The sequence below is a fragment of the Gobio gobio genome (assembly GCF_949357685.1).
Source record: "Gobio gobio genome assembly, chromosome: 10".
Taxonomy (NCBI): domain Eukaryota; kingdom Metazoa; phylum Chordata; class Actinopteri; order Cypriniformes; family Gobionidae; genus Gobio; species Gobio gobio.
Window position 1 is genome coordinate 26,317,679 of NC_137116.1, and position 24,631 is coordinate 26,342,309.

At 39.0% G+C, this 24,631-nt stretch overlaps 2 protein-coding genes across 5 annotated transcripts; both read left to right on the forward strand.

Moving 5' to 3' along the window:
• Positions 1 to 2,691: 2,691 nt before the first annotated feature.
• On the forward strand, positions 2,692 to 10,451 carry LOC307132149 (actin-associated protein FAM107A; the record flags this gene model as incomplete). The annotated part of the gene is made up of 4 exons (XM_079826316.1): positions 2,692 to 2,833; positions 2,905 to 3,016; positions 9,688 to 9,835; positions 10,335 to 10,451. 4 exons carry the CDS (start codon positions 2,692 to 2,694, stop codon positions 10,449 to 10,451), a joined length of 519 nt encoding a protein of 172 aa, XP_079682442.1.
• A 1,720-nt stretch (positions 10,452 to 12,171) lies between these two features.
• Positions 12,172 to 23,645, forward strand: renbp (renin binding protein). 4 transcript variants are annotated; one of them, XR_013817294.1, is made up of 12 exons: positions 12,172 to 12,380; positions 14,430 to 14,535; positions 14,848 to 14,923; positions 15,072 to 15,147; positions 16,753 to 16,931; positions 18,099 to 18,323; positions 18,405 to 18,486; positions 18,569 to 18,744; positions 19,944 to 20,075; positions 20,170 to 20,257; positions 21,900 to 22,259; positions 23,080 to 23,645. XR_013817294.1 is itself a non-coding variant. In XM_079826734.1 (11 exons), the coding sequence occupies exons 2-11, from the start codon at positions 14,435 to 14,437 to the stop codon at positions 21,974 to 21,976; spliced, it is 1,212 nt and encodes a 403-aa protein (XP_079682860.1). In that variant the 5' UTR covers positions 12,172 to 12,380; positions 14,430 to 14,434; the 3' UTR covers positions 21,977 to 23,633. The 4 variants fall into 4 exon arrangements, 2 of the variants coding, with proteins under 2 accessions (XP_079682860.1, XP_079682861.1); XR_013817295.1 differs by having other exon boundaries at positions 21,900 to 22,150; positions 23,080 to 23,526; XM_079826734.1 differs by having other exon boundaries at positions 21,900 to 23,633.
• Positions 23,646 to 24,631: the final 986 nt, after the last annotated feature.

The following is a 24,631-nucleotide window of genomic DNA, read 5'->3' on the forward strand; positions in this document are numbered from 1 at the left end:
TTCAACTCTTCTGGGAAGGCTTTCCTCGAAGTTTAGGAGTGTGTTTATGGGAATTTTTTACCATTCTTCTAGAAGCGCATTTGTGAGGTCAGGTCAGGCACTGATGTTGGACGAGAAGGTCTGGCTTGCAGTCTCCGCTCTAATACATCCCAAAGGTATTCTATCGGGTGCAGGCCAGTCAAGTTCCTCCTCACCAAACTTGCTCATCCATGTCTTTATGGACCTTGCTTTGTGCACTGGTGCGCAAATGTTGGAACAGGAAGGGGCCATCCCCAAACTGTCCCCACAAAGTTGGGAGCATGAAATTGTCCAATATGTCTTGGTATGCTGAAGCATTAAGAGTTCCTTTCACTGGAATTAAGCCCAACCCCTGGAATACAACCCCACACCATAATCCTCCACCAAACTTTACACTTGGCATAATGCAGTCAGGCAAGTAGGCCTACCGTTCTCCTGGTAACTGCCAAACATCCATGCCAAACAGAGAAGCATGATTCATCACTCCAGAGAACACTGCTCTAGAGTCCAGTGGCGGCGTGCTTTACATCACTGCAACTTTGCATTGCACTTGATGATGTAAGGCTTATATGCAGCTGCTCAGCCATTCCATGAAGCTCTCTACGCGCTGTTCTTGAGCAAATCTGAAGGAGGTCTGTAGCTATTGACTCTGAGAAAGTCTCAAAATCCAAATGAATCAAATGAGATCGACTCAGAAAAGACGCCAATAAATGCACGCGCGTCACATGATTCACAAACATCTCCTTTGTTGCATGCGCAAAATGATACACTAATGCAAAATAAAACATTTATATTCACAAAAATGTCTTTATTTGTACAAATCACTGCACATTCATGTAATTCTGTATTTTGCACACACAAATTGAAAAGCATTTGTTTGTGGGTGGTAAAACATGTCTGCGACATTTTTCAAGTTCTTGGAAAATTGTGCATGCATTTTTAATCATTTTAAGTCTAAAATCATCCCAAAATATGGGTGCACACTCGTTAGGAAAAGGTATGTAGCTATAACGTGCAGAAACATACCCAAGTATAACCTGTTTAGAAACATACCCATGCCTCTCTTGTGGACATACTATGAACTGCACTTAAGCCCTTCAAATTAATAAAATAAGACATGATAGACACTTTATATTAAAAATGTATTTGATGATTTTTTAATTGCATTTAATAGATTACACAGTCAACAAAACAGTTTGGTCTGTAAAGGGTGTTTTTATGCATGTTTGGGCTGAGTTCTCGCTGCATTTGCACTGTTTTGAGCAGCAAGTTTCACCATCGTGTGGCGTTTGACGCTTCGAAACAGTGAATCATTTTGCCAAACAATTGGATCAAAATTATTCAAAGTTTTGAAATGCTTTGGCTTCTCCCAGCATACACAAGGTGGAATGATGTTTTACAAAGAAGTCTCTCTGCCAGCTCTTGACCAGCTCACACCAGCTGCCATGCTTCAAAACATATGTTCTAACCATGCTGTTTTTTCCAACAGGGAGCTAACCGTTTAGGGCCTTATAGGTCAGTAGCAATACTTTATAATTGAAACAGAACCTAATAGGTAACCAGTGTAGAGATAATAAAATTGGTGTTATATGATCATATTGACCTAGTAATAAGAACTCTGGTAGCTGCATTTTGGACTAATTGTAGCTTGTTTATTGAGGATGCATAGTGCATTACAGTAATCCAGTCTTCATGAATGTATTAACTTTTCTTATAGGCTGTATGACTGGAACATCCATTTCACGTGAACATACACGATTTTAAACAAAAGTAGCCCACTATTCACTTCTTTATCTGCAAAACATTTCGTAATGAGAAAAGAAATGGGAAGGATTGGAAGTGCTTTGATTTGTCGTACACGTGCTGCCCCCAAGCGGAGTGCACGTGAAGTGCGCCTCACATTGACGGACGCGGCGACTCGGCGAGATAAAGTGCCACCTGTATCCTCTCAGGTGTCCGCTCTGTTGTGTAGTAAATAGATCTCTCTTACTCACTGCTGCTCAGAGGAGACCTCGCTTATGGAGCGGTGACACACTTTCGGTAAGTTCAGAACTACGCTTTCGATAATTATTACACAGTTTAATACTGCGTTTACCACAGTGTGATTTCCACTGTCAAACCCTGTGTGAGGATAATCATTCATGGTGTTTCCAACATATCCACTGGAATCAATGTGTGCATGTAGGCTATTATATGTAATTTTGTTCAGATGTGATTCTGTGAGTGAACATGGAAGTGATTATGAGTCTTTTAATGTTTTAAATGCGATATTGTGGCGTGTCCTTTCCTATTAGAGACGAGTACGCCATACTAATGTAGTCCAGCTGTAAGCTCTCTAATACATATTCTTCCTATCCATCATTTTACTTGTATGAAAATGTGATGCATATTCTCAGTCAGCAATCTGTTCATGTGATTTTGCTTGAAATGACAAATAAATCATTTGAACAGGGCAGGCATTTGACCAGCAAATAAATTATAGATCCCCACTTAGGTGAAACTCAATCTCTCCCCTCTTGTTACTCTCTTTGCTTTCGTTGACGACCCCAACGCACAGTTTCCCAGCATGCAGCAGGAGCTTTGGCTGAGGGCCCTTCTTGATACCTGCGTGTGCAATGAGATCGGCCGCTGCGCAAACACTCCCAACAAGACCGTCCGAACAAGAACTCAAAAATGCCTTATCCAACAGCGCCGCAGGACACAACCACGTCTCCAACTCTAGCAGACCAGCACACTCCAGAACAAAGACGTCCACAGACACAGTTAATTGTACTTCTTTGCATCCTCATGGCCATAATCGAGGTGCGTTGCTCTGGTATTTTTGTCAGACAGTGACATGAGAAGTGTGTCTTGTAGAATCTTGCAGAAATCATTTTTGTGTCTAAGAAAATGCAGATAAATGTGATATTGCCGAGGGCCCCTGGAACCTAAACAACCCGGTGAAAGCCTCAAGGAGCCACCAGGAGCTTCACAAAGAGCTGTTACTGACACACAAAAAGTAAGATCACAATAAAAATGGTCCAAATCAGACACAGGAACATTTATCTCTGTTCATGGAGACTTTTTAAGTGGGTTAGTGAAATATTGATGAAGCCTCTCTCTCTCTCTCTCTCTCTCTCTCTCTCTCTCTTTCTTTCTTTCTTTCTTTCTTTCTTTCTTTCTTTCTTTCTTTCTTTCTTTCTTTCTCTCTCTCTCTCTCTCTCTCTCTCTCTCTCTCTCTCTCTCTCTCTCTCTCTCTCTCTCTCTCTCTCTCTCTCTCTCTCTCTCTCTCTCTCTCTCTCTCTCTCTCTCTCTCTCTCTCTCTCTCTCTCTCTCTCTCTCTCTCTCTCTCTCTGGTCTTTTATGTCAGGCGGTCATGTGTGGACGCACAGGCTGCAATCGTACACCCTCTGGTAGATCAGCAGCCTGTGCTCAGGCCACGCTGTGTCAGACACTGTAATGATAGGCCTTCCTATCAGTGCTGCCAAATCCTTTAGATCGAGGCTATTGAAAAACTGAAGTTCAGTCACTTTGCTAGATAAACTGGTGATGGGAAAAATATGAATGCAAAGTATCTTAGGGGAACGCTAAACTTTTGTGAGAAAATTCGATAGATTTGATATATAGTTTTTCCTCCTGTCTTGTGTTTTCCTATGTTATGGTGATGGGGAAAAATTAGATGGGAGGAACAATTATGTTTCCAACTTTTAGCATTCTCTCGCAAATAATTTAGAGTTCACAGAGAAACTTGCCGTTTGCGCTCAATTTTTGTGATGGAAATAATATGAAATTAAAGTATAAACAAAATAAAAAAAGTTTTGCAAGAGAATAAACAGCAAGTTTCTCTGGGAACTCAATCTTTGCGAGAGAATGTAGAAATATTGAAATATAATTTTTTTTCTTATCTAATTTAAAATGATTTGTGAACTATTGTATAATGTTATGGTACATAAAAGAAAGATTTAGTGTTTTCCTCAATTATTTCCACTATTATTATTATTTCAATTATTTTTATATCTAAATGCATAAATGCAAGATACATTATCATCAGTTGTTATGATGTATTTTTTTGTCCTTATGGATGTTAAGTAGGCCTCATTTCTTTAGCTACATTGTTTTTATTTTTATTATTATTAACTTTAACAAAATATTACAAATTACATTAAAGGGTTAATTCACACAAAAATGAAAATTACCCCATGATTTTCTCACTCCCATCCTAGGTGTATATGATATTTCAGACGAATACAATCAGAGTTATATTAAATATGTCCTGGCTCTTCCAAGCATTATAATGGCAGTGAATGGCAGCCCAAAATTTGAAGCCCAATAAAGTTCATCCATCCATTATAAAGTAATCCACAATATTTAACTTCTGCAAAACTGCCTTCCGTATTCAACATACGGAAAAAGCGTAACGTAGCGTAAGCGTGTGAAGAAACACTTTCTGCGTAAGTTGAATACGGAAGGCGGTCTGGCGGAAGCTAGATATTTTACTATATAACATGTTAAATATGGATATTTTTCTTACACACACGCATCGCTTCGCTTCAAAAGGCCTTTATTGACCCCCTGATTACTTTTATAATGAATGGATGCACTTTTTTGGGGCTTCACATTTTGGACTGCCATTTTCTGCCATTATAATGCATGGATTAGCAAGGACATTTTTAATATAACTTCGATTGTATTCGTCTGAAAGAAGAATGTCATATACACCTAGGATGGCTTGAGGGCAAGTAAATCATGGGGTAATTAAAAATTTTTGGTGAACTATCCCTTTAATTGCAATTACATTACATTTAATAGCTTACATACAATACATTATAAATATTAGTTAAATATTAAATGTTAATTAGAAATATTATTGTGACTAGGAATGGCTGACGCGAAACTTGCGTTTCGGCGCTTTGTCAGATCCCGAAGCGCAGATGTTTCGAAACACTGCTCCGAACTGTGATTCGAAACACCCATGTCACGTGACTATGGCTAAATGAAGCTTCAAGTGTTTCATCAGGTGGCGCCTGACGAAACTGCGTTGGATTGAAAGGGGCGGGAACAAACCACACAGTCACACATCTGTATGAAACTTTTTTACGGCCAATGGTATGAACCTGATTCCCCACAGTTTAAAAGTGAAGTTAATCCATCTTCACCTCGTGGGTTTTTGTGAGAAGAGAGAGATTTTGTGATAGCAGTGATTTTCCCTCATTTGAATGTACTTGTTAAAAAATATTTGTTCATGCCAGCAACAAGTGCCCCTTGTGAGAGGATTTTTTCAAAGGCTGGAGAAATTATATTTAAAAAAAAAGAAGTCGGCTAAGTCCTTCAACAGCAAAAATGTTATGTAACAAATGTGACACATTGTGGCTTTATTTATTTTATTATAACCCTATAGTTCTTCACAATGAGGAGGCTACAGGTTACAAAACCAAGATCATGCAGTTGTCAGACAGATGTTAAAAAAGATTTTTTTTACATGGCTCATTGTCAAGGTTATTTCAACACAGATCAACACATGCAAGTGAACACTAGGTGTCGCCGTAGAGACGGGTGTCGGATTGATTCGAAGCTTTGAAACAATATGGCACATTTGCTTCAACTGTGTCAGTGCTTCACAAAGCCTCTGTCTGCCCATCGCTGCTCTGAGACGCGAAGGTTGAGGATCCAAATGCAGCTTTAATGAAAGGGTAATCCAAAGTCGTAGTCCATAAAACAGGCAAAAGGTCATACACAGGCAAACAGTCCAAACAGGCAAACAAGACAGGAGAAACAGGCAAAAGGGTAATCCACGGAACAGGGAAGTAATTCAAAACCAGAGACAAGAAACCACGGAAAACGCTCAGAAACGCATTTATACCACAAACAAGGCTTCGCAATGAATGACTGAGATAACCAGGCTTATATAGGGTGAGGTGAACAGGGTAATGAGACACAGGTGGATGTGATCAGAGATGATGAGTCCGGGCAGAGAGTTTTATGGGTAATGTAGTCTTTGATGGAATGACAGTCCCGGATGGCGTGCCCTCTGGTGGTAATCACAGGGCACTTTCACTGGTGACTGTGACATAGCCCCCCCTCAAAGGAGTGGCTTCCAGACACTCCTAAACTTGTCCAGGAGGGAGGTGGAGCGAGGCGGAACCAGGGGCGGGATAGAGGGCCAGGCCTGTGGAGCGGAAGAGGCCAGGGCGAAACATGGCGGAGCAGATGACCACCACAGCAGTGCAGGCGATCTTGAAGACCCCCACGGCGGAGCAGACGACCACTTCAGTAGCGCACACGGTCTTGAAGACCCCCACGGCGGAGCAGATGACCACCACAGCAGTGCAGGCGATCTTGAAGACCCCCACGGTGGAGCAGATGACCACCTCAGTAGCGCAGACGATCTTGAAGACCCCCAAGGCAGAGCAGACGACCACCTCAGTAGGGCAGACGATCTTGAAGACCCCCACGGCAGAGCAGACGACCACCTCAGTAGCGCAGACGATCTTGAAGACCCCCACGGTGGAGCAGATGACCACCTCAGTAGCGCAGACGATCTTGAAGACCCCCACGGTGGAGCAGACGACCACCTCAGTAGCGCAGACGATCTTGAAGACCCCCACGGCGGAGCAGACGACCACCTCAGTAGCGCAGACGATCTTGAAGACCCCCACGGTGGAGCAGATGACCACCTCAGTAGCGCAGACGAGGGCTGTCAACGAATATTCTAAATTCGAATATATATTCGAATAGTTTTTAAAAAACGAATTTCGAAGGTGAAAATTAATATTCGAATAAATAAAAAAATGTGGGGGAAAAAACGCCCGCGGTAGTAGAGGCGTGGCTGTCTGCTTTGCGAGTGGGCGCTAGCGCGCCTGAAGCCTTGTGTACTTTGGCCCGTCTCCAGAGCGCGAGCCTCCGCTGACTGCGCGCGCTCCTCCCCAAACGGACGAGGCGTTTATATTTGACGCGCTCGCCGTTGTGCTTTTCTTTGAAACGACAGATGGCGACTCGGAGTAATTGTTCTATAAACTATCAGGAAAAGCGTCGAGAAGAAGTGGGCTGATGTACACAGGTGACGATATTTATTTTAGTACACTTCACCGAAAACCACACTACAAAAGAATCATGTAAAACAGATCAAAATAAACCTTGATATTACTTGTGACATGAGAACAAAATGTATGTAACGTTAGAAATGTAACGCTAACTTATACAACTCAATTTATGATATCTAAATGTTTCCTAATTTCACTAAACACTTTAGGGAGTTTTCACTTAGTTTCGTGAACTTTTCTTTATTAAACGGGCTTTTTTATGCTTTTGTAGGCTAGTTTTGTAAATATAAGCAACTAATTTGTATGTGCAAACTGGACCACCCTTACTTTGCATCGCCCGCCACAAGCTCTCTGTCTGCAACACGACAAGAGGCCATAACGCAGAAATTAATTTAGTTCATTTGTAAGGACATGAGAGCGATCAGTGTCGTGGATGGGGCAGGCTGGAGTTCTGTCAAGCAATGGAACCGAGGTACTGACTGAATAGATATTGCATGAATAAAGGATAAATGCACTGCTTCCACTGGTTTGATTATTTTCCGTTTCATGTCAAGGAAAAGTTCCATGTTTACCACAGCACAGCTCGCTCGGAGCGTTCAATAATATGCTGTAAAACTTATATTAATATTTGTTTCAATCACTGAATGAAGCCTGCTGTATTTGGGACAAGAGTCGCGACCTTAAATTGCTTGCACAAAACTCTTGATCAGCCTCAAAATGTGTGTGTGTTCATTTAACCCGTTATGCGCAGAGAGGGTGAGGGCGAGAGAGCGTGAGGTCTGCGGTCTTTAGCCATTAGTGATTTACTTGTTTGTGTGTAGGTAATACGTTGTCAAATATGTTTAAACTTAAATAGACTACCTATATAAGTAGTTATGTGTCTTTGTATTCATTTGTCCTGTTATTGACGTAATGCGCGTCATTGATAAAATGCGCAACCAGATGTTCGAATAGTTCGAATATTCGTGCTTTTTTTAGAGGGAATATTCGAACGTCATTTTTGAGCAATTTTGACAGCCCTAGCGCAGACGGTCTTGAAGACCCCCACAGTGGAGCAATGACCACACCAGCGCAGGCGGTCTTGAAGACCCCCACGGTGGAGCAATGACCACACCAGCGCAGGCGGTCTTGAAGACCCCCACGGTGGAGCAGACGACCACCACACCAGCGCAGACGGTCTTGAAGACCCCCACGGTGGAGCAGATGACCACCACACCAGCGCAGGCGGTCTTGAAGACCCCCACGGTGGAGCAGATGACCACCTCAGTAGCGCAGACGGTCTTGAAGACCCCCACGGTGGAGCAGACGACCACCACACCAGCGCAGGCGGTCTTGAAGACCCCCACGGTGGAGCAGACGACCACCACACCAGCGCAGATGGTCTTGAAGACCCCCACGGTGGAGCAGATGACCACCACACCAGCGCAGGCGGTCTTGAAGACCCCCACGGTGGAGCAGACGACCACCTCAGTAGCGCAGACGGTCTTGAAGACCCCCACGGTGGAGCAGACGACCACCTCAGTAGCGCAGACGGTCTTGAAGCCCATGGCGGAGCAGGTGGCCCGGTCGAAGTCCTCTCTGGACTCGTGACAGGAGGCGGAGTCGTCTCTGGACTCGTGACAGGAGGCGGAGTCGTCTCTGGACTCGTGACAGGAGGCGGAGTCGTCTCTGGACTCGTGACAGGAGACGGAGTCGTCTCTGGACTCGTGACAGGAGACGGAGTCGTCTCTGGACTCGTGACAGGAGGCGGAGTCGTCTCTGGGCTCGTGACAGGAGGCGGAGTCGTCTCTGGACTCGTGACAGGAGGCAGAGTCGTCTCTGGACTCGTGACAGGAGGCGGAGTCGTCTCTGGACTCGTGACAGGAGACGGAGTCGTCTCTGGACTCGTGACAGGAGGCGGAGTCGTCTCTGGGCTCGTGACAGGAGGCGGAGTCGTCTCTGGGCTCGTGACAGGAGGCGGAGTCGTCTCTGGACTCGTGACAGGAGGCGGAGTCGTCTCTGGACTCGTGACAGGAGGCGGAGTCGTCTCTGGACTCGTGACAGGAGGCGGAGTCGTCTCTGGACTCGTGACAGGAGGCGGAGTCGTCTCTGGACTCGTGACAGGAGGCGGAGTCGTCTCTGGACTCGTGACAGGAGGCGGAGTCGTCTCTGGACTCGTGACAGGAGGCGGAGTCGTCTCTGGACTCGAGACAGGAGGCGGAGTCGTCTCTGGTGGCGTGCCCTCTGGTGGTAATCACAGGGCACTCTCACTAGTGATTGTGACAATTGCCTTGGCAACTAACTGAAATTAAGTTTAAAATTAAGTACTAATATTAATTAAACTGAAATAAAAATAAAGCTAAATCGAAATATAAAAACAATGCACATAACATTAATCATTTTAACTAAAATTAAATGAAAACGAACAATATAAAAATAAAAGCTTATTCAAAATATTAAAGGTATTGTTCACCCAAAAATGACAATTCTGTCATCATTTACTCACCCTCAACTCAATTTGTTCCAAACCTGTATGAATTTCTTTTTTTCTTCTTCTGCTGAACACAGTATGAAAAAAATACTATGAATATCCATCATATTTCTAAAATAACACTGGTAAAATGTTACTTTTATACCTGTCGTTTGTGCTTTGGCTCTTTGGGCGGGACAGAGGGCTGGTGGTGTGCTGTAAGCCGGAGCTTCAGACGGTTCTGGAGAGGAGGAAGAGAGAGCAGAGCCAGAGGGAGGAGGGCGAGCAGAGCAGGAGTCCTCTGGAGCAGGTGCTTCTCCAGCGCCAGCAGAAACATCAGGAGATGATGGTCAGCAGCCTCCTCAAGTCTAACCAAACGCACATGTTGGGATTGGGCAATGAATTTACCAAAAATTATTAGTATATTGAATGGAAGTCATACATTTATCATACATCACCAATACCGATACTTTTTTTTAGTGCTTGCCGATACAGAGTACATATTGGGCACAGAAACCAAAGGAATATGAATCAAATTAGTTGGCTTAGCAAATAGATATTTCCTTCAGTTAATTTTTTTTTTAAGTTACAGTATTGTAGGAGCTACTGTTGCTTTCATTGTTCATATTATTGCTCTATCATATTTTATCTTTAATTGAATTGCACCGTGAATATTTAGAACTGCTCCAGCAGATCTAATTTATGTTTTCAGTTTTTAATGTAATTTTGTTTACAACAGGTTTATTTTAGGAACAGTAACTGTAATATCTGATATTTTGATGGAAACTTAAGTGTGCATTTCATCAGTTTTATTTGTCTGTTTTGTGATTTGTGTTGTTATATCTCAGAAGGAGAAGGAAGAGGAGCAGAAGATTCATGAGGAGGTTCAGCTTATGGAGTTTGTGCGAGTGAGACAGAGCCTGAAGAAAGTCCATACAGCTCTACAGAAGAACATTCACTCCTGAATCTGACAGGAACCCATCTGACTAAACACACACACTTCATTTTGAAAAAGTACACAGTCGTTTAATTAAATCCATTATGATGTTGTTATTAACCTTTTTTCATATATTTTTAGTCTGTTACAGTTCACGACACTTTTCATTTGTGTTCTGCAATAATTTAATAATGTAAAAAAAAAAAAAAAAACAAGCCTACCCATGGCAATCATTCCCTCCAAATACCATTATTACTACTACAGTTATTAATAGGCCCTAGTACTGTAAAACCATACAGAATTAGTAATTCACAAACTTATATTTTGTTGAGAGTGGTGACCTCTACAAATTAAAACATTTTACTGTAGAAACCCTCTAAGCCTCTTCGGTCAGAAATGACTGAAAAATGTTACGTTTTGAAATTTGTTTTTTATTTTATTTTTTGCTTCATCTGAATGGGATGACACTTGGGGACTTTTGTCGCATTAGCTATGTGAACACACAAAATAAAAATGATTTGGATATGTTAAAGCAGGGGTAGGCAAGTTCGGTCCTAGAGAGCCGCTGTCCTGCAGAGTTTGACTCCAACCCTGAAAAACCCTCACCTGCCTGTAGCTTTAGTAATCCTGAAGACACTGATGAGCTGGTTCAGGTGTGTTTAATTAGGGTTGGAGCTAAACTCTGCAGGACAGCGGCTCTCTAGGACTGAACTTGCCTACCCCTGTGTTAAAGGGTCGAGAAAAAAAAGTCAGATTAACAATTAAAGGTGCACTGTGTAATTTTGATTTTGCGAATTACAACCGTCGACCGCTCACCCCTCCCTTTCGAAGCACATAGAGAAGCTACGGTGGCCGACATAGGACAAAGATGTTGTCTGTGACAGCAGAGAGTAGCTAGCGCTCTGTAGAGCAGTTTGTATGTTTAGGGCTACTGTAGAAACATGGTGACTTCACTGTAAGGGGACCCGTGGTGTATGTAGATAGAAATGGCTCATTCTAAGGTAATAAAGGTAAACATGGTTCATTATGTAAAGTCTTTATACACCACTGAAAACTGGTGGTTACACCAAGGCCTTACATACATTTTGTACTCCCACCTGATGGCGCTGATCTACCTTCAAAAACTGGATTTTAAATGCTGTAGTGTCTCTATTTTAACATGGCATACTGCTTTAATTAAAAAATATATTAGAAACAAATGATGTATTATTTTCAATGGGGGAAAACAGCTCATATAAAGGGTTTAAATATTGCATAGTATCATAAAATTCCCTCAGAGTTCTAAATAATAATAAAAAATGTATTACATTGCTTTTCCTAAAAGTTACATTTCAAGGCTTCGGTCACTTTTGACCATGAATGAGCCAAGTGTGACCCTTAAACGAAGAGGGTACAAAGTACTTAAGTAAACACCACGATTCTAACATGGTATGCTCAAACTACGTGATTTTCACATCCATTGTTTTGGCACTATTATTAGTAAGGAAAAATAATTTGTAATGGGTTTGAAAGTATTTATAAATATTCTAAAATCAATCCAGAACGAACCATTCATATTGTATTAAATAAACATGATAAAAACAAATCTGCTTTATTGTGCATCTACCTCAGTTTGCAATAAAGCTCCATCTGCTCCTCCAACAGTGTCAGTACTTTCGAAAATAAAAGAATGTGTGTTTTGCTTGCACCAGAGTCTATTCGGTATTTCCTAACACACGCCTGTTTCCTGGCCTGTGATTGGATGAGCAGAAAAAGAGCTGGCGAATGATCTTAGGAAAGCGGAACAAACAGGACCCAGCTGTCTGGATGTTGGTCATATGATGTGCCGTTTTTACTGCCTCTGCAAAATTAAGGAAGAGTCGATTTAACAGCGCTTCATTTTCACTGTCACTAAAAAGAAGCTCGTTTTAAAAGCAGTCGAGGACAGAAGGTGGGGTTTCTTCATCTGGCAAAACTGGTGAGTAGTTTTCAAGTGTTTTGCAAGCAGGGAAATACCAAGACAACGCAAGTTTAGACATGATCTGTTTCTTCTCGTAAAGTTGTTGTTCCAGTAGCAGTCAATGCAAGTCAATCACCATCAGATCTCACAGATTTAACGAAACATCAACATTTAGTAGAGAGTCGCCAAACACAGTGGCCTTTCCTTCTAAAAGCTTTTAGTGCATTCAAGCAGATGATATTCATGCAGTAATCACAAGCTTCTGTTTAATCAATGACTTGAACAGCTGTCAGTGCAGTGCTTCTCTTTAGTTCCGTTAGCCTCAGCTCAAACTATATGGAGTTCCCCTTCAAATGTCAGCAGTCACCATGCTATCTGTTTAATGTTTTCCATGTACATATTGTACATTATTACTTTAAAATTTAGCCTATACTTTGAAGTCAGAATATTCAAGCAACTTGTCAATACCAGGCACCAAACGGAATAGCATAAATAAATAATAATAATAATAATTAAATGGATATAATATATATACACTGTTGGTTTAACTTAAAAAAGTAAGTAACCTGGTTGCATTCATTTTGAGTTCATTGAAATTTACATTTTTAGTTAATACAATGAAGGAAATTGGTTTAATAAATAGAAACTCAAAATGTTATTTTTAATCTGAACCACATACATTTAAAAAAATGTTGTGATAAATCATGAAAATAGCACAATTTGGCATGTTTCACTGCATTATTACAAATAAAACACAATTACGCAATATGCTTACAAAATCTTTTAATAATATTTGCATAAAGGGTGATGTTGATTCTCAAATGAATTAGCTCAAATTTTTAAGGCAACAAGGTAACTTACTTTTTAAATATTTTTGTTTACAGCGTATATATATCACTTATCACTCTCACAGGTGGTCTGTGGATATTTTCAATATTTTTGAAAGTCTCTAATATATATAATTATTATTTTTATTTTTTTTAAACAGTAAAAACATTCCTGTGATGGTAGAGCTGAATTTTACATCATTACTCCAGTCTTCAGTGTCACATGATCCTTCAGAAATCATTCTAATATGATTCGCTGCTCAAGAAAAATGTCTTATTATATAATACATTTTTAAATCATGAGTCATACAAAAAACACTTGAATCTATAAGACAATAAAATTCTGCATCTTGTATCAAAAATCAATCATAAATCTAATACATCAAGTATCCTTTTCAGCAGCTTGGATGTCTTAACAGCTTTACGGTTGTTCTGTATAGAAGTCAGAGAGTCATAAAAAACCTTCAAGTCAGTGGAAAACAATCTACCATTTGGTACAGTCAACATACGCTTTATGTGTATATTTATTTCCCAAGTAAAATCTGAATTTTAATTATATTATCAATTTCCAATAAACCGGTGTCACAATCCATAAACAAGAACATTATACTCAGTTATAGTGACAAACTTGTAAAACATTTAAAAAAGAAACAGAAACTTGGGACCAAAATAATTTGGTATGATTACAACTGAAAAATAAACGCAAGATTGTTTCTGTATAATTTCTAATAATTTGTAATCTGAGTTAAGCAGTGTAATTGAGTGCCAGTTATCTAAGTGCAAAATGTCTTTAGATTCTCCATTAGTTGCAACCTCATTAAACGCATTCAAAATAAACTCTCTAATATCTCCCCAAAAAAACTCTTCAAAACTTCTGTAAGGTAGTCTAGTAGGGGCGTGTTATGCTTAGTATGTTATGCTTCATAAATAAAAATGCATTAAACAAATATCACACTGATTCACATGCATAAATGCTCTTTTAGGAGAATTTAACGAGTTAAACTGAATTAATCTTATCATTGGTGATTTATTGATTATTCAAACAGTTTAGTATATTATACCAAACTGAGTAGTTGACTGAAGATATATAAAGTTATAAATATTGATTTATTGACAAAGAGCAAAGGGTCGGTTTTTACCTTCACAGGATCACTTTGATGGCTGCAATGCCTACATTTCAAAACTATTCCTACTATAAAACAACCATTATGCATGACCCTAAATTGTGACTTGTTTTAAGGAACAATGACCACAACACTACTGGAACAGTATCGAGAGAGAATCCGGACTGAACTGGACAGAGTTGTGGATTTCTGGCTGAAATATTCACATGACAAAGAACACGGGTGAAAATGATTCACATTTTCATACATGGCTTCAGCAGCATTTCCTCTTTAATTCTCTAAATATCTAATTGGATGTTGAAATATTTGTATTCTGTAAGCCCGAATGATTAACAAACATAAATTCTGAAGCATTGAAATAGTCCTTAACACTGAACCCTGAGGGACACCCATCGTTCAAACAGTATTCATGACTTTTGGACCAAAATATGTACTTACTTTGCTAATTTATAAATGTTACAGTTAATTTTAGTTCAACATGTGGATTAAATATTATGCCCTTGTTAAATGTTTGATTCATTATATTGACTTTAGTGGATTTTTTAACTGCCTTGGAAAAGATGGGAAGGTCTATGATGAGCTGAAATATGTGTGGTTACAGGGGAGACAGGTTAGAGTTTTTCCACATTTTTCATGTTGTAATAATAATGTATTTTATATAATAATAATTAGCTGATGAAATTTTTATTTAATCAATAGATTTTTTTTGTCCAATAAAAGCTGTGTTAAGAGTGTCTGATGTGTCACGTATCCACCAGGTATGGATGTACAGCAGGCTGTATCGTACAATGGAAAGATTCCACAAACCTGAGATTCTTGAGGCTGCCAAATCAGGTTTGTGATTTAGTTTTCTCATTTGCTCAATCTATCTATAAACATACACTACCATTCAAAAGTTTTTTTGTTGAAAGAAATTAATACATTTATCTATCAAGGGTAGGCTACATTAAAGGGTAACTTCAGTGATTTAGCATTAGGCTTTGTGTCAGTAGAAACCCGGTAGTATATTCAAATGATGGTACTTTCCACCCTCATATCCCCCTGAGATGAGAGAATTATGCATTTTATTTCTGGGGAAAAAAAATCCTCCGATGACGCAAATATCGCCATTTTGTGTCATCGGAGGATTTCTTTTTTGGCCAGAGGCTAAAGACTACAGCCACTAGATGGAGCTGTTCCGCATGTTATCAACCCGCTCATAGGGGAGAGATCTCACGCACAGAATGTAAGACTCAGACGGCCCAACGGACAATCATAACGGAGCGCTGTGCAGAGTAAAGTGAGTGTTTCAACTTTTCAATGAATTCCTTTGATAGTTTAGCTTCCATATGCGATCTGAAAACGTGCCAGACTGGCGCTTAACGTTACCTCTGCTCTGCTGCGTCTGTGCCGTGACTTTCGTTCGGCTCACTCACACTTTATTGTAAAGACACGTTCAGTTTTTAATTGTAGTGTTTATTCTCTTACTGAACGAAATTATTGTATTATTATGAAGATCAAAACGACGCTGGGGTCGGCGTACGGAGTGGCCTGGTAGGGCAGCGAATCAAGTGCATTCTGGGAGTTGTCTTTCATCCACATGAGACAAAAATACATTTTCTGTCTTTTCTCAGTCTAGAAGGTACCAAATTCAAAGATAATTTCACATTTCTACTGCATAAATGACCCAGTTTAAATACAAAGCTTAATGCTAAATTACTGAAGTAACCCTTTAAATTTATTAAATAGGACAGTAAAGACTTATACATTGTTGCAAAAAATAAAAGCTGTTTGTTTTTTTACTTTCTATTCATTAAATAACACAACAAATATTAAAATATATATATATATATATATCCACAAACATATTTAGCAGCACAACTGTATTCAACATTGAATATTATAAGAAATGTTTATTGAGCACCAAATCAGTATATTATAATGATTTCTGAAGGACCGTGATACTAAAGACTGAAGTAATGATGCTGAAAATTCAGCTTTGATCACAGGAATAAATTACAATTGAAAATGTATTAAAATAAAAAAAACTCTTCTTTTAAATTGAATCATTCACAATATTACTGATTTACTGTATTTTTCATCAAATAAATGCAGCCGGAGCATATGACACTTATTTCAAAAACATTTCAAAAATCTTACTGACCCAAAGTTCTTCAGAAACTGCAAAATGTATCATAATTAATTTTTTTTACATTTAGTACTGGCCTAAAGTTACACACATAGTAGCTCAAGAGAAGAAATAATATCTGAATTTACACAAATGAAATGTTAACATGTAAATGTGTATAATATGTTTTCTCTTTTAAGATTACATTACAGACATTAAAAAAATAATACAAGTCAGAAGAAAACATGCCAGCATTAGGTCTTGCAGCTTTGATCCTGGTAATCACACATATATGCAGTGATCGTGTTACATCAGATATTGTTGAATTTCAGGTGCTGCATTTCTGCAGAAGTTTGCTCGAGTTCCGGCTTCCAGTGGCCCGGGGAAATGTGCGTTCTGTCTGACAAGAGATGGTCGAGCGGTGAAGGTTCAAAGGACCATATTCAGCGAGTGTTTTTACGTGATGGCCATGGACGAGCTTTCCAGGATTACACAAGACAAAGAGATGCAGGTAAAACTATTAGTCAATATCTCACCTAGAAATTAAACTGGGTAAAATGATGACGTGTCTTATGTATAGAATGGATTATGGCTATTATGTCAGTTAGGTTGTGCCTAAAGACACAATAATGTAAGATTTTTAGATGAAAATATCCAAAAACCACTAGAACAATATTATATATTTTGTTGACCTGTGTACTTACATTATCCCAAACTTTTCCAACAATGTTTAAATCCAGAGAAAATAAGCAATTTTAACCAGGACACGGACCGTCGCCTATCAATGACATCATACCCGCGTAGAAACCATGGAAACACCAAAGACGCTTTAATATACACTATATTGCCAAAAGTATTGGGACACCCCTCCAAATCATTGAATTCAGGTGTTCCAATCACTTCCATGGCCACAGGTGTATAAAATCAAGCACCTAGGCATGCAGACGGTTCTACAAACATTTGTGAAAGAATGGGTCGGTCTCAGGAGCTCAGTGAATTCAAGCGTGGTGCCATGATAGGTTGCCACCTGTGCAATAAGTCCATTCATGAAATTTCCTCACTACTAAATATTCCACGGTCAACTGTTAGTGGTATTATTACAAAGTGGAAGCAATTGGGAACAACAGCAACTCAGCCACAAAGTGGTAGGCCAGATAAAATCACAGAGTGGGGTCAGCGCATGCTGAGGCGAACAGTGCGCAGAAGAACCACCGGCTGAGGTGAAGACAACAACTCCCATGATTCCACAAGCTAGACCTTTGTATTTAATAAGTGACCTCTAGCAGTGAAATTTACGCCTCTGTCCATCATGGCCTCCTAATCATCCCCATTTACTGATTGGCTTCATCACTCTGTCTCTCCACCAATCAGCTGGTGTGTGGTGGGCGTTCTGGCGCAATATGGCTGCCGTCGCATCATCCTGGTGGATGCTGCACATTGGTAGTGTTTGAGTAGATTCCCCCCTATTATGTAAAGTGCTTTGAGTACCCAGAAAAGTGCTATATAAATGTAACAAATTATTATTTAATATTTTTTATTAAAAAGTGAAAACTTTCAGTGACTTTTTAGCATATGCGTTTAGATATTCTCATCTCTGATTTAAATGCTGCAATTTCTTTATAATTTTAGTTTATTTGAAATGGTTGATGTCAGGTTATTGTGTCCTTGTTCTCACCAGGCAGATGCTGAGAGCATGATGGATCAGTTGGTATTCTGGGTTCAGACTGATTCATCGGGTCTAGGTCGTCCTCAACTTCCTGGTGATCCACCTGTCAACAGTATGGCAGTTCCCATGATGCTCATGTGCCTGGTAGATCAGCTGACAGAGGGTAGAACTGATGTTGCGGAAAAGTACAAAGACCTAAGCGGATGGTGTGTGGAAAGAATATTACAGCATATACAGGTGAGCAAAAAGAGAATATAAGCTTTAGTGATGTTAAATATTCCTTCAGATAATAGAACGCACTAAATTCTTTCATCTCAGAGAGATGGAAAAGCCATTTTGGAAAATGTCACACTGAGTGGAAAGGAACTTCCCGGCTGTCAAGGGCGAACGCAGAACCCCGGTAAGTGATCATTTCAGACCTTACTGCCACAGTCTTCCATATAAATTCAACATCCTTTACTTCCTGTTACGTCTCTTTCTAGGTCACGCTCTGGAGGCCGGCTGGTTCCTGCTGCAGTATGGGCTGACAAAAGGAGACGTGCAACTGCAGAAGACGGCAGTGGATAAGTTCATGGAGATCCCGTTCCACACTGGATGGGACAAACAACATGGTGGTCTTTTCTACTTCCTGGATGTTGACGGTCATTGTCCGACTCAGGTTAGATTATACCCATGATTTGCTGTCAGATGTAGGGGAAATCTGGGTTAAATTTAGTGACCTCAGAAAATTGGTACGGTTCTCTGTACCAATTTCGGTACCACAGCAAAATCTGTTGGAACTTTTGTTTTAACTATATGAAAGAAATGTACATTTAAATTCAATGAGTTTATTATTTATGATGATAAGCATTATAAGAAAATAATGCATATAAACATTTTAAGGCTACATGCGGTTTAAAGGTAAAGATTGTTTATAAAAAAAGTGAAAAATAAGCAACCCTCTAGGCACACCTAATAATAATAATAATTATTATTAGTATTAGTAGTATTACATTGAAATGTAGCTTAATCTACTGTACAACAGTAGCCTAATATATTTCTGTCAATTTCGTCAACTTTTATTTTGACGGGTTGCCGTGAAGACCTTTGAGACCTTAAATGCTCATGAAGTGACTCTCAGAGCGGCTCTGGTTTATGTGTTCATGTCCTCATATAGTGACATGGCAGAAGCTTAAAAAAAAGACAGCGAGTGTCGCGTCCGTGCATGGCAAATGAAACCGTGCGTCTGCGCTATTCATACACACAGAGACACAGAACATGCAGAATGAATATTTTAAATAGTCTTTTGCAGTTTGATGTGCACAGACACTAGTATATATTCGGCTACAGTCTGGAGGCCTGCGCTTAGATAAACAATGAAGCGACTGAAAGCAGCTGCTTATTAGTGGGTACCGAATATACTACAGAAATGCTGGTATGGTCAAATTTTCAAAATGTCAGTAACGATTTGGTACTGAAGTACCGGTACTTGTGTTGTGACATCCCTAATTTCCTTACCCTCAAGTTATTCCAAACCTGTATGAGTTTCTTTCTTCTGTTGAACACAAAAGAAGATATTTTGAAGATGTTGGATACCATCACAAAATTATAATTCCTGTAAGGACCCATCAGCCTGCGCCATCTAGAGTTTCATGACAGAACTAGCTATCACTATCAATACAGGCTATCACTACATGGCATAAGCTGATTGGCCACAGCTGATTCTGCAGCCAATAGTTTGCAGTGCCCTTTCAGAAACCCTCCACCTCCCCCAGCTCCACCTGTCTAGATCTGCATTTCATGTATGCTATTTGCATCTTACACGCTCGCATCTGTATGTCTGTGTAAGTCCCCATAAAACACAACATGTGTGTACAGTTAGAATGGAATATGAAGTTGTGGTGGCCTCACTGTGAAGCTCTGATCGCCTACCTGATGGCCTACAGTCACACCAGAGAGCCTGTGCTACTGGACCGATTCAAACTGATCTACGACTACACCTTCAGACACGTAAGACATGCATTACACAGACATCATGTAATATGTTAAGTTACATAATGGGTGTAAAGTGTCAGATGTTTCCATTGTTTTGTCTTTGCTCAAGTTTTCCGATGAGAAACATGGCGAGTGGTTTGGATATCTGAGTCGTCAGGGAGAGGTTGTGCTGGATTTCAAAGGAGGACCCTTCAAAGGTGTGCAGCTACAGAAAATTGCTTTCCATCGCTGTCAAGTTCACGCTAGCCTGCTGTAGTTTGTGTGTGTGATCATTTGTAGCCAAAATCAATGTCTTATTTGAGCAGCAGAGCATCTTTTAGTCCTAATTAATTTGAGCTAGTTATTAGTTACACAAGCATTCAAAAGTTTGGGGTGGCATTTATTTGATCAAGAAATGCAGTAAAAGAGCCATATGAGAGATTACACTTTCAAATGCGTTGTCCATTTGAAAATATTTTTAAAATGTAATTTATTTGTGATATCAAAGCGGAATTCTCAGCATCATTCCTCCAGTCATCAGTGTCACAAACCTTAAGAAAACTTTCTAATATGCTGATTTAGTGTTGAAAACAGCTGTGCTGCTTTGAAAACCATGTTTTTTTCAGGTTTCTTTTTAATGATTAAGAAGTTCAAAAGAACAGCATTTATTTAGAAACCTTTTTTGGTAACATTTTACAATAAGGTTGTATTAGTTAATGCATTCGTTCAACACCTCTGTTCAGCATTAGTTAATCTCTGTTAATGTTAGTTAATACAAATCCAGCTGTTCATGTTAGTTCACAGTGCATTAACTAATGTTAACAAGATTTTAATAATGCATTAGTAAATGTTGAAATTAACATTAAAGGGTTGTTCACCCAAAATGAAAATAATGTCATTTATTACTCACCCTCATGCCGTTCCACACCCATAAGACCTCGGTTCATCTTCGGAACACAAATTAAGATATTTCTGTTGAAATCCGATGGTTCAGTGAGTCAATGTAATTTGCACTCCTCAAGATCCATTAATGTACTAAAAACATATTTAAATCAGTTAATGTGAGTACAGTGGTTCAATATAAATATTATAAAGAGACGAGAATATTTTTCGTGCGCCAAAAAACCCCTAAATAACGACTATAGTGGTAACCGATTTGAAAAACACTGCTTCATGAAGCTTCGGAGTGTATCGAATCAGCGAGTGGAATGCTGATTTGGATCGTGTGTCAAACTGCTGAAATCACGTGACTTTGGCGCTCTGAACCACTGAATCGACTCGCTGATTCGTTTCCGCTCCGAAGTTTCATGAATCAGTGTTTTGAAAATCGGTTATCACTATATAAGTCGTTTAGTTGTTGTTTTTTGCCGCACTAAAAATATTCTCGTCGCTTTATCATATTAATATCGAACCACTGTACTCACATTAACTGATTTAAATGTTTTTATTATATTAATGGATATTGAGAGTAAATTACTTTGATGCCTATGCAAGCCTCACTGAGCCATCAGATTTCAACAAAAATATCTTTGTTCCGAAGATGAATGGAGGGGTATGGAACGGTATGAGGGTGAGTAATAATTTTCATTTTTGGGTGAACTAACCCTTTAACAAAGAGAAATAAATGCTTTATAAGTGCAGTTCATTATTATTTCATGTTAACTTATGAACCTTATTGTAAAGTTACCGGTTTTTTTTTTTTTGTGCAAGTGTGCAAATCTTTACTGTAACTTTTGATCAATTTAATGCATCCTAGCTGAAAAAATTAATTTCTTTAAAAAGTTTACTGACTCTAAACTTTGAAATAGTCAAGTTTGTCAGATTTTTCTGTATTTACCATGACATGTAATCTTTGTACAGGGTTCTTCCACGTTCCTCGGTGTCTCTTCATGTGTGAGAAGCTTCTGGATGGTCTTCTTGAAAAGCAGGATTCTTGAACTTGCACTGATATTTTGCACTCCATTACCAGATGTGACAGGAAGTGTAAATTACATCCATAATTTGATCAGTTTTCATAATGCAGTAATTATACAATTTTCATTATATAGTTTAAACTACACTAATACTTTCTGTCATTGTATTACGAGTTTATATTTTTCATTTTATAAATTGTTCCATTGTTTTTCAAGCCATTAATCTAACATGTGAATGAAAAGGGACCATCGTTTTTTTTGTTGTTTTTTTTTAGCTTGAATGATTTCTAGCCATGGCCAGTACTATGTTCACAAGTTGGGACACACTGGGCTTGTCTTAAAGGAACACTCCACTATTTTTGAAAATTGGCTCATTTTCCATCTCCCCTAGAGTTAAACAGTTGAGTTTTACCGTTTTCAAATCCTTTCAGCCGATCTCCGGGTCTGGTAGCATTTTTAGCATAGCTTAGCGTAGATCACTGATTTTGATTAGACCGTTAGCATCTCGCTCAAAAATAACCAAGGAGTTTCAATATTTTTCCTATTTAAAACTTGACTCTTCTGTAGTTATATCATGTACTAAGACCGACGAAAAATGAAAACTAGGTAACTTCCAATGTGACCGACACTAAGTTTGTGTAGTTGCAGTTATTCCGGTTCAAGTGGATACGGTTCAGGATCTGCACCAAAGTAAATATCTTCTTAATCGTCTCTCACAAATGTCTCCATGGTTACAAGGCACGCGTCCTGTGCAAGCAGGTTGTCACGTTGGTTATGTTTATGGAAGTTAGTCTATTTCCAGGCGCTGCGTAATATGGAAAGACAGCAAAGTTCCTTGATTATTACACAGGAATGAGAGTATAGTTCCTAGACATATCAGCAACTTTTCATTTTCTGTCGGTCTTAGGACACGATGTAACTACTGAAGTGTCAAGTTTTAAATAGGAAAAATATCAAAACTCTTTGGTAATTTTGAGCGAGATGCTAACGGTCTAATCATATTCAATGATCTATGCAAAAAGTGCTACCGCCAGACCCAGAGATCGGCTGAATAGATTCAAAAACGGTAAAACTCAACTGTTTAACTCTAGGAGTTGGAAAATTAGCCTTTTTCAAAAATAGTGGAGTGTTCCTTTAAAGGGATTTCTTGATAAAGTTTAATTCAGCCATGTGAAATTTATAAAGCTCAAAAACCACTCCTCTCTGATGATCACTGTGCTGCTCTGATGAGTGCTTTTTTGTTCATCTCTTATAATTCTGCACATTAGTGTTGAAAACATGTAAAGACATTCCAAATGCTCTGAATAAATTGACATCGTCCCCTTGGAATTATAAGGTTCTATCTGACATTTGTCAAAATTGAGTTATTCACATATTCTTATTCTGTGACAACTTCTCTACATTGTGATGTTTTTAAGTTAAGTTTTTTGGAACTTTTTATTTAGAAAATAAAAAGGTTCTTTCTACACAGTCAAATGGAATGCAAAAAACTTTAAAGCTCAATATCTCCAAACCATTCAGAATGCAGATAGAACCTTATAATTCCAAGGTGGCGACATGTTTACTGAAATATCTTTGCTTCGTGCAGCACTTTTGTCATTTTGCTCATGGTAAATGTATGGAAAGCTCACAAGTCACAACTCTGAGGTACATGAAGGCTGCAAGGTGTCTTGCTCACTGGCACACTGGACCCAAAAAAAAAAAAAAACACCCTACTTGAAAATAAAACTCACTTCACCCCACATTATAAACCGCTAAGGGTACACTTGCATGACAATGTACCAAAAACTTTTTCCTGTTCACAACTAAAAGCACTGCATTCATGCCACGCCAGTAGGATTGGGAATCGAATACTTAAGGTCAGAAATCGGACACTTGTAATGAAGTTGAATCGATTCCTTTTGTGTGCATTTTAATGACTTTAAACCATTCAATCGCTAGACTCGCGCGCACATCTAATACAAGGTGCGCACAGAAAAAGTGCTTTAATGTGATTTTTAAACCATAGACTCGCGCACTTTTCTGTGCTGTGCACATCCAAAACAACGTGCAAACACAAATCCACCTCTCATGCTGAATAGCGCGTGATCTTGAACTGAGCTCTCTTCTGCGTGTTTTTGCACATGAACGGACAAACGCACACAAATATCAAAATATCCTCGTAAACACTTAGTATATTGGATCCGTGCAGCTCTTAAAGTGACAGCAGCCTAAAATTCCTGCTGCCGTCTCTATAACATTAAACAACAAAAGAAAATTCACTCTCGGCTCTTGACTGAATAACTATATATTTGTAACTAATTATATTTGTAATATATTTTATTCATAAAGTATTTATTATTATTTTACATGATTACAGTTTCTGTACCTGAATACCTGAAAATCTTGATTGTTTATTTCAATCATATCTTTGTTCAGGTGTATTTGTTTGTGCGATTGCTAATTTTTTATTTGTTCTTTTTATATTACTGAGTGTTTACTTGTCTAGTAATGCTTGAACTCTATGCTATGGTATTTTAAACCAAGACAAAGGTTCCTTGTGTAATTGTCCTTAACCTGTTGACTTTTCATGGTATTCAGCCACAATTGAATGTTTTGCAATAAGACTTAAAAACTTGGATATCATTCACATTTTTTCTTTTTTTACCTTATTGGATCCGAAATTAGGAATTGATAAGC

What these genes read in the sequence shown, in the direction of transcription:
- renbp (XM_079826734.1), top strand. Translation starts at nt 14,435, where the DNA reads ATGACCACAACACTACTGGAACAGTATCGAGAGAGAATCCGGACTGAA. An exon ending in CACAAGACAAAGAGATGCAG is followed by an intron (nt 16,932 to 18,098) that starts GTAAAACTATTA and finishes TGTTCTCACCAG; the next exon opens with GCAGATGCTGAGAGCATGAT. An exon ending in ACGGTCATTGTCCGACTCAG is followed by an intron (nt 18,745 to 19,943) that starts GTTAGATTATAC and finishes ATGTGTGTACAG; the next exon opens with TTAGAATGGAATATGAAGTT.